We start from the raw sequence: 10,568 nt of genomic DNA, 5'->3' as shown, positions 1-10,568 counted from the left end.
AAAATATTATTTGTAATGAAATAATATAAAGTTTTTGTCTCTACTCTCTCCTGAAAACTTTCCAAACATGGCTTTCGCGATATAGTTACGTTAAAATTAAAAAAAAAAAACTAGAACGCCCACTTTGACCCATCGTCAAGGGTCGTTTTGAGCGAAAATGATGACGTCATGAGTGACGTCATAGCCGCTATCAAAACGACCCCGGTCGCCAAAGGGAACGGCAGAAGGGGACGTTTTGAGCGTTTTGGTCAAAATTAACGTCATCTGGAACGCAGCCCTTGTCTTACACACTTCTTCTATTTTTAAAAGAAGAAGAAGTGTGTCAGTATTTAATCCACTAAGGTTTGACGAGATTTGATTGGCTAGACGGAGTTAATTCGTTCGATGACACTAGAAAGTATCCTGCTTAATGCAATGGCTTAGGAGTTAGGAACATGATATCGGCTTCGGTATTCGGATTTCGGTTGCCAAGCAACGATATAAATTACAAAACAAACTCATACTAAACAAATTAGTCAAGAAAAGTGTGTTTACTTATTACGAGATTTATCTTAATATTAAATAATTATAACGTTAAAAGGAACTGGCATATATTATAATATTAAAACCCATGTGGGAATGTCTAAAGAAAATAATAATTTGCGCCTTCTTGGCTCTCCTGTAAACTTAACTTATAGAAGTAAAAAGAAGGAAGAGAGAAAAAATACAAGAAATCGACCGAGATCCGCTCTTCAAAACTCTACATCCTTGGTAAAATATTTCACTTTATATGTAGTTTATTTATTATTTAACCGATTCGTTGCCGATGGCACGTTTCAGTGCCATCACCTTTTTTGCGTGTGGCGTTAGGCACGGATGTGTGTCATTTATAAAATCAATGATAACTCCTTCAATTAAGCTTTGAGAAAGTTTTTGCCCAGAATCAAACTATCTTAATTTTTGACGTATATTAATCACGTAGCCTTCGTTTCTGGATATTGTAAGATTTTTATAGAATAGGGCCCACCAACCTTTTTAAAAGTTGCGTTTATTTTGTAATGAAGTTGCGTTTGCGAATTCTGTTCTATCACTTCGTCATTGTCGCATTGACTTTCAATTTCTGTCTCTGGAATGTACTTTCTTTTTTGCCGTAATTCTTACAAATAAATAATGACGTTATTAATAATAATTTTGATTTTTTTGTAAAATATCTATTTAAGTTAAACTTGCCAATATTTCATTTGCATAGTATAATAGTTGAAATTTTTACAAGGGAAACCAAAATAAGATTTTTAGACCTAATTTAATACCTCATAATCAAGTAAATCATTAGAAGATGCAAAATAAGTTAAAAAGGTTTAGCATAACTGTATATAAAAAGTCACTTACCGTTTATTTCCAGAAACACACTTATTTTGCAACTTCTAATCACCTAAAGAGTGTGCCGGACGGTTCACGTCAGATTTCGAATGTAAACTAAAAGTATTGAAGCTTTGAACATGTAAAAAATTGTAAACAAATTGGTTAAACTGAAGTAGATAGGATTAAAAATGACTGTGCTCGTAAAATATTACTTTTCATTCATCAATAATTTCCATACTTGCTTATAAAATACTTAAGACTGACGATTTTATAAGCAAGTAAGCAAAAAGCAGCTTTCTGCTTTTTGCGTACTTGCTATGTTTTGACTCTTGATATATATACGCTAGCGACAAGTTAGCCCGAGTGGAGTATAGAAACATTAATCATACCAATCACAATTATTTACTAAATACAAGTGTTTAAATTACAAGTGATTATGGATCTAAGTTGTTTGCAAGTTTGTTGTGAAGCACTGTTTTATTGGAATGAATTGCTATGTCATATTATACAGGGTGCAATTAAACTTTCCTACAATTTTTTTCCAGGGCTTAGATATCATTAGGAGAGTTCATGTAACCAAAAAAATTAGGTGTTATTTTTTTATTACATATTTTATCCCATTTAAAATCGTTGCAGAATGGTCACTCGAGGCGCGGGTAATGAGCGGGGGTGACGCGGGGGGAGGCGCGCGCGCGGGCGAACGTCAAGCGCGGGCGACGCTTCGTGACCATTAATTGTAGTGTTTTTTAGGATAACTTTCCGAAGCTATTTCTCAACATTTTAGTACTGAGTGACGATAAAAGAAAAAATACGTGTATTTTTATTTTTAACAAGGATCAATATAACAAAATTTGGCAGGAAAGTTTAATTGCACCCTGTATACAGCATGACAGGTAAGACATGTTCAATACTCGAGGACAATATTTGGTTATTATATTAGTTGAAAAAAAAAAAATATAAAAGAATAGTATCAATTGATCACTGAATAAATGAAGCTTAAAGTTAAATAATTATTTACCCAACGCATGGACACCGCGTGCGAGAAGAAAAGAGCGCGGCGCGGGGCGCGCGCAGCCGCGCTGGCCGCATAATAATTTACTGAGTGTCCATGATTCATTTATTTAAAGGGAAATTTGGTCAAAAATGAAGTACCTAATTTTATTACATAATTATAATGAGCGTCAGCCCAAACCCTACAGTCAATGTTGGAAGACCTCAACACGGCAGCCCTTGAGGCGGGACTTCAAATGAACCAATCGAAGACGAAGATCATGTCAAATAGCGCGAAACGTAAGGTGGAGGTAGATGGACATGAGATACACTATGTCGACGAGTACGTTTACTTAGGCCAAATTACATCTTTCAAGAACAGGCAAGATAAGGAAGTAGACCAACATATTGAAAAAGCATGGAAAAGCTTTTGCTCTATGAAAGATCTTATGAAAGGGAACCTTCCACTTTGCCTAAAACGTAAGCTCGTAGACATGTGTATCTTGCCTATTCTGACCTGCGGCGCCCAATCATGGTCTTTGACAGTTTCACAGAAGTCCCGACTCGGAGTCTGCCAACGAGCTATGGAACGCAGCATCTTAGGTGTAAAAAGGATCGACCGCGTCCGAAATACCACTCTACGTTCCAAAACAAAGCTCATTGATGTAGGCAGAAGCCAGAAACCTAGCCTAAAGTGGAGCTGGGCAGGGCACGTCTCCCGTATGCACCCGGACAGGTGGGCGCGTTTAATTTCGGAGTGGCTACCGACTGGTCAGCGTAATAGAGGCCGACCCAAAAAAAGGTGGCGCGACGAATTGGATGCGTTTGACAAAGAGTGACCAGTAACATCACAAGATCGCCTATTATGGAACAAAAGAGGGAAGGCCTTTGCCCAGCAGTGGGACACAGTGGGCCAATAATAATAATAATAATTAAAATGAGAATCGAGTACCAAGTACTCTCCTTAAGTATTGATCATGTCTTACCAGTCATGCTGTATACAATTACTAGTTTTAATGGAAAACAACATTTTAAAACCCATAATTTAATTTTTTTACTAGGACTGTCAGGAAAGATATAGAAGACCATACTCAGCCGACACCAAAGACACCAGTAAATCATTCCATTCAGAACTATTTTATGACAGTAAGTGATTAAAATAGAATATAAATCATTAAATAATTTATATTCTATTTTATTGATAGTTAATATAACTAACATTTTCCTAATTTTTTTTATTTTTTGTGTCTGTTATTTAACATTATCCAATTTAAGAGTGACTCGCTAATGAAAATTTACTTGGGATATAATAATAAATAGCATTTGTTTTAGATTCTCCAATAACTATTAAAGTTTTGTCACCCACCCAAGAATTGCTAAACAATCGCCAGCAGCAGAATAATAACAAGGACATATGCAGCAATGCATCAGATTTCGGTTCTGAGGATACATTTATGAGCTTGGGCACAAAAATAAAAGCAAAAGCACAATCGAGTTCTAAAAATAAAAACCCAAAAAACTATTTGAAGTACAGAAATATAGCAAGAAGAGGGCGAAAGATGGAAGCTGACTCTGAAAATGCTGCGGGAAATGACTATGAACTAGACATAAGGATAACAGAAAAACTCGTGAGATCCCCTTCTCCACAAAATTTATCTGATTTTAGAACGTCATCACCAACCTTTAAATATAGAAATCATCAACTAAGGTTTTCTTCTCACGATGAAAGCACAATTGAAGAGATCTCTGACTCGTTTAACTTTAATACAGCAGGAATAAAAAGAAAAACAGATTTGCCTTTAACCAAACAATACCTTTCTCTCGTTGAAGAAGAAGAGAATCAAGATTTTGAAAGTCTACCATCTCAGGATGATAAAAATAGTGCTGCTATAGAATCACAAGGTGGAATGATAGTAAAGAAAGATGAAGGAAATACAGTTAATACCAAAGATAGAGATTATGAATTGTTCTATGAAAAGTTTGATGAATTTAATAGTTGTACGAATATAGCAACAGATGCTTCGTCCAAAGATTCGGGGTATCCAGAAAGTGTAAACAAGGATGAAAAAGGCTTAGCACTGAGTTGTTCCCTACCTAACACTACAATGTTAAAGAAATTTGGCGCAATAGACGACCCGAAACGAACAAAAACGTTTCAGAAAAACGCTAATGATAAAAATGATTTAGATATTGACAATAAAAAGTTTTCGGAAATAGTTAATCATAGTAGACTTCTGTACAAAGATTTTTTTCTTAAAAAAGAGGGCCATATTGCTATTCCGCCTAATAATTCACCAGATAAAACTACAAACAATGTTATGAACGTAAACGAAATATGTAATGTAACAAACGAAAATGAGAATTTGGAGTACCCACCATACTTAGTCAACAGTTCAACTAAAGCTTATACGTCTAAAGTTATCGAAGATTATAAAAAGGAAATAGAAGCCATTAACAATTTACATGAGCTGACACTCAAAGATATTAAAACGGAAGCTATATCACCAACACCCTTTGATATAGATAACATGTTTGAGCAATACTCAAATAACCTTTCCGACGAAATAAAAGAATACAGTCATTCCCAAGAAAGTTCGAATTCTAGCGAAACATCTAAAGATAAGAATTGTAATAAAAATAAACAAGATGTGTCTAAAATTACGACTAAGGAGTTAATACAGAACTATTTGAAAATAAAAGACGATTTCAAGGGCTACGAAAAGACTCCGAAAAATTTAAAGAAGTATGAGAAGAAATTCAGCAATGTAACATCTAAATATTTGGAAAGTCGCCCTCAGAAACACTTGAACAAGGAAGCATCGAAGATGTCAGAAAAGAACAATATAAGAAATCAAAAGTCTCCTTATACAGTATCAACACCTTTGAGCGCAAGACTGGAGGAATTGCAAAACAACAAAGACGTCGAATCATGGATATCCTTAGCTGCTCCGTCTCCTAGAATAATCGAAGATGATAAAAGCAGCGGCGAGTCCTCGGATAATAAGCTGAATTCCGGAGAAGACAAAGTTGAAATTGAAGCGGTAACAACTGTCACTGATACCGAAGAATTGAAACCCAGGGAACCTGCGCCTAAGTCTAATGTACTAGATATTTATTCGATGTTGAAAGAAATTGATAGCTACGGAGATAAACCAGTTGTAATTGAAGAGAAAGTAGCAACACCACAAGAAGAAAAGAAGGAAAATAGATGCGCGACCCCCAAGGATAATTTTATGTAAGTGTGCTTAAATATAAATCTAAAAAAATACTAAAATATTAAAAAAGAAGCTAGATTTACTTTTACCCTAAAAATGTATAACATTCTATATCTAGTCAAAACATTATGAATCCATGATGTTTTGACTAGAGTCTAGACCAGGAGTAACCAAATGGCGGACCGCGGTCCGCATCCGGACCGTCGACCCATTGTGTGCGGACCAAGTATGTTCGAAGATGAACTTCGTTAATGGTCTCGACATACTGATGAACATGTATCAACAAAAATTGTCACTTTTCTCATTGATACAAATACCTTTGTAATTTCCGTAAATACCTACATTTGTTTAATTTTTTGAAATGTGCGGACCGCGAACGTTATTTTATTTCTTAAAACTAATTGGTGACCCCTGCTCTAGACCATGAAGGTGTCTTTCGCGTGGTAAAGCCAAAATACTTGAAGTATGGGTTATTTGCTTTACCTTATTGTTTTTTTTTTTAATTTCAGGGAAATATTTGAATTTTTGGAGAAGGTTGAACAGAGCGCTACAGATGCTCTCTCAGTCGTCACCAACACAACGCCACAGAGTATACCCAAGTGAGTTTTGAATATCTTGTTTTTATTACCTCATTTTCCTTTTCCGGGATTCAAAGTCTCATGCCAAATTTTATCAAAATCGGTGCAGTGGTTTAAGCGTGAAGAGACAACAAACAGACAGACACTTTAACATTTATAATATTACTAGCTGTCCCGGTGAACTTCGTGTCACTTTAAAACCTTCCCTGAACTTCTACGAATATTTTAAGACTAAAATCAGCCCAATCCGTTCAGCCGTTTTCGAGTTTTAGCGCGACTAACACATTTGAAAATCCATTTTTATATATAAGACTATGGATGTGATTTTTCCAGACTGGAGGCGTTACTCAGGTTGCCACAAACGGAGCTCGCTCAACGCCTGGTGACAGCGTCGCTGCAGCTGGAGGAGCGCTCCTGCTGCATCGCGCTGCTGCAGGAGAGCCTCACCAACCACAAGCAACAGGTATCTCCATTGTATTGTATAATGTATATGTCTTGCCGACCTCAAAAACTTCTATAGCACGATTCAGGAAGAAGCGCTCGTTCTAATACAACCTCCATAATATTTCAGATGATCACCAAAGTGAATAACTTGGAGAAGCAGTCGCACAAAAACGTCGCCAAAGTGAAACAAGAGTGTGAGGATACCATCAAGAGACACCAGACCTTTATTGATCAAGTAAGTGATAAAAATTGTTTTATTTCTGAATAGATTTGAATAAAATACTTTGAGAACGTTGCGTCGTCGCAACTGTTTTCAAACTAATTAGTGTTGATTAATTTTAAAAGTAAATGAGAAGTGACCATAACTCGACCAAATGTTCCACTATCTGTCTATGAATCAATTTATTCGATGGTACCATCGAAGAAATTGATGCATAGGCAGTTGACAGACCAACCTCATTTGGTCGAATTATATAATCAATTCAATGTAATTTGTGATCTGTAAACTGGGTTTGACAAAACGCGACCAATTTACGTAGGTCCGCCATCTGCCTATATGAATAAATTTCTTTGATGGTATAAAATATATTGCATTATATCCAGCTGATAAACGACAAGAAGACCCTCAACCATCGTATCGAACAGCTGGTGGACGAGCGGCGGACACTGGAAGAGCGGTGGCGGCGATCGGCACAGGCGCTCGAGGAGCGGTACCGCCTGCAGCTGCGCTCGCAGCACGACAAGATGGCCGCCGCGCACCAGGTACGCGAAATGGCGGCGCGGTTTGGCGCGGTTTTGTGACATGTTGTTTTTTTATCACTTCCCAAAGTATTAGGAGCGGTACCGGCACCCAGAATATGTTAATTTGAACTTACTTATGTAAGTAATATGTTAATTGCTGGTTACAGGTAGCAAGACAGCGCTGGGTGAAGCAGAAAGCTGAAAAGATTAAGGTATTTATTTTTTCGTTACCATTTTTAACTCTTGTCAATTTATAATCCAACATGGAATAATCTATATATTAATACGTGAGCCGAAAACTTTGTATCCCCTTTGACGAAAAATGGGGAAGCGTAGGTGAATGAAATTTTGCATAGTTATAGTTTGTATGGTGAAGGAGTGCATCGAGCTAACAATATTTTAAAATGATGCTTTTATCATACATTTTTCTTAACAAATAAAACATTACACACACTACAACACACACACTAGGAAAAATGACAGATTTTTGAGTGACAAGCCTATACATACGAATAGAGCTGCGCGTCCACTGCATCGGAATCGGAGCGTACGGAGCGTCGTCATTTATGAAATGCCGATGGGGTGCGACCACTGCATTCGGATTCCGCATCGGCAATTTAGTTATTAATGTATACATGAAATGTGTGCGTTAACACTTTGGAGTTAAGGTTGGATTTGCTATGTTCAGTTTTGATACTTTGTTTCGATGCGCTTTGACTCTGCACTAAATATATAAATTGACCCATAGACGCGGCTGCGGATGACGTCATCGGCATAAATTCCGGTCTCAGGCGCAGAAATGCCGATCCAGTGCACGCAGTACCATACAAATTAATACAAAGCAACAAATCCGTACACTCCGTACGCTCCGATTCCGATCCAGAGCACGCGCAGCTTTATACTCTTTGATTTATGGTTGAAGCGCGCACGACGCGTTGTGGCAATCGCAGAGATGTCAAATAGCGAAAGAAAGTGGGAGAGCCATGCTTCGGCACAAATGGGCCGGCTCGACCGGAGAAATACCACGTTCTCACAGAAAACTGGCGTGAAACAGCGCTTGCGCTGTGTTTCGCCGAGTGAGTGAGTTTACCGGAGGCTTAATCCCCTACCCTATTCCCTTCCCTACCCTCCCCTATTCCCTTTCCTTCCCTCCCCTTACCTATTCCCTCTTAAAAGGCCGGCAACGCTCCTGCAGCTCTTCTGATGCTGCGAGTATCCATGGGCGACGGAAGTTGCTTTCCATCAGGTGCCCCGTTTGCTCGTTTGCCCCCTTATTTCATAAAAAAAAGAATGTTGTGAGCTATTTTTCCGCTCAATGAGCATTATACAAATTATTGTTTTACAGGAATTAACAATAAAAGGCCTAGAAGGCGAACTCCGTGAGATGGCGGAGCGTCAACAAAAGGAAGTGGCGGATCTCAAGATGGCGCACGCGGAACAAAATGGCCGCCTGTGCGCCAAACACGCGCAGGAGTTGGAGGAGTTGCGCCGAACACTGGAGGACGAGAAAGAGACAGCACTAGTTAGAGAGAGACAGCTGGCTAGCTCCAGGTGAGATAGTTAACGAGTGAATTTTGGGTGTATAATTTTTTGTTTCCGATGAAAAAAGTGTGTTATAAATTGACATGATGTCTTTCTGTCTTGTGTGTAGTTATGTCTATCCGTGGCATTGTACCATAGACACATGTATAAGGAGATGTCTGGAGACCAGCCAATAACGACTAGTCTGTTAACTGATCAGAGTGATTGAATCCACTCCACCTACACCTCGAGGGCAGTGAAGAGGAGAAGGATCTCCTTCCATTTTTACCGAGCGATCTTAATGTTGTGTGTGGCCTACGCACTGACCTCCATTATACAAGTACGCTGAACTTATGATACCCACCTGCTTTTTGTGCCTATTTGAAGCGGAATCAGCGCCCCCAATGCGGGGGAAGAGAACTAAATATGACGTAAAATGTAAATGGCCGCTTAATCGTTATATTTGGTTGTCATCGCTATTCACTAGTATTAGTTCCAGGTACTCTCACTCTGCTATCAGCGCCAATATGGCGACTTTAAAACGTCATTTTTACGTTAGATTTATTTCTCTTCCCCAGCATTGGGGTCGCTGATTCCGCTTCAAATAGGCACAAAAAATAGCTGTCATTTCAAAGGGTATATAAGTCCAGCGTACTTGTATAATAGAGGTCAGTGGGCTTACGTCTCTCTATACTTTGTATACAAGCATATATTCTAACTTGTTGTCTGTTATGCTCATCTTTGATTCAGTTTTTTACTTTTACAGAATGGAGAAGCAAATTCTCGAGTTGGAGTCGTCATACAGCGAGCAGAGAACGCGCCTTATTAGCGAGATGCGCGCCGAAAATGAACGAGTAGCGGCCGAGCTGGCCGAGCGCGAGCGGCGAGCGAGAGAGGAGATAGGTGAGTGTATATGCTAGAGCGAGATAGATGGTATTACTGAGTTGCTAGTAAACAGCAAGATGCGAGTAACAACGAACGGTAAATGCGCAGTATGGAGATTTAGCGATTGTAATGCAATTATAGTTCCTTGATTGTTTGGCAGAGGGAGTACTGTCGCTCGATTTCTATCGTATTGTTTTTTCTGATACGTAATACGAAATTGCGATTTTTGTGCAATTTTTGCTATCGTTTTGCTTTCGCGAGATGCGTGGCAGCACTGCGGGTAGTGGCCAAGCGAGAAAAGAGATAGATGCGTGTATATGTCAGAGCGATATAGATGATATCACAGAGATGCTAGGTAGATTTCAAGATACGTGTGACAACCGCGAAGGAGTAGTGGCCGAGCTGGCCAAACGGGAGCGGCGTGGGAGAGAGGAGATATGTGAGTGTATATGTTGAGCGAGATAGGTGACATTACAGACATGCCGGTGAGAGTGTGTCTCACTCTCGCATGATGCAATTTAACTAGCAGATAGATAATAGATTTTTCCATTAAAAATATTTTATTCTTGAATTCCAGCAAAATGGAGGGAAGAACAGGAAAATCTTTTGGAGGACAAACGTAAGAAGTTGGAACAAGAATTGGCGCAGGGAAAAGAAAAGTTTGAGGTCAGAAGAAATTAGTTTTTATAAAAATAGCATACCAAAGTCCCAACGACACTTTGAGGCCCAAAACTTTACATAAAATTTCGTTTGCATGCAATTTTGTGATTAGATTTCTACCGTACGTGATTTTGTCACTGAACTCCTCTTAAACGGCTGGACCGGTTTGAATGTTTTTATGCATTTGCGTGGC

General features: G+C 38.7%; 1 protein-coding gene across 2 annotated transcripts in view; it reads left to right on the top strand.

Annotated features, from left to right (window-relative positions):
* Positions 1 to 601: 601 nt before the first annotated feature.
* Positions 602 to 10,568, top strand: part of LOC121733416 (centrosomal protein of 131 kDa) — a 13,910-nt gene continuing 3,943 nt past the window's right edge. The window contains exons 1-11 of one of the 2 annotated variants that reach the window (XM_042123660.1): positions 602 to 750; positions 3,393 to 3,444; positions 3,664 to 5,566; positions 6,056 to 6,145; positions 6,458 to 6,587; positions 6,696 to 6,803; positions 7,172 to 7,330; positions 7,477 to 7,521; positions 8,655 to 8,860; positions 9,597 to 9,733; positions 10,293 to 10,381. In XM_042123660.1, the coding sequence (XP_041979594.1) occupies positions 619 to 750; positions 3,393 to 3,444; positions 3,664 to 5,566; positions 6,056 to 6,145; positions 6,458 to 6,587; positions 6,696 to 6,803; positions 7,172 to 7,330; positions 7,477 to 7,521; positions 8,655 to 8,860; positions 9,597 to 9,733; positions 10,293 to 10,381 (3,051 nt within the window). In that variant the 5' untranslated portion in view covers positions 602 to 618. Of the gene's footprint in view, positions 751 to 3,392; positions 3,478 to 3,663; positions 5,567 to 6,055; positions 6,146 to 6,457; positions 6,588 to 6,695; positions 6,804 to 7,171; positions 7,331 to 7,476; positions 7,522 to 8,654; positions 8,861 to 9,596; positions 9,734 to 10,292; positions 10,382 to 10,568 lie in introns of both variants that reach the window. The other variant, XM_042123659.1, reaches the window with a different exon arrangement.

The sequence above is a fragment of the Aricia agestis genome, chromosome 13 (assembly GCF_905147365.1).
Source record: "Aricia agestis chromosome 13, ilAriAges1.1, whole genome shotgun sequence".
Taxonomy (NCBI): Eukaryota; Metazoa; Arthropoda; class Insecta; order Lepidoptera; family Lycaenidae; genus Aricia; species Aricia agestis.
This window is presented reverse-complemented; position numbering and strand designations above follow the sequence as displayed.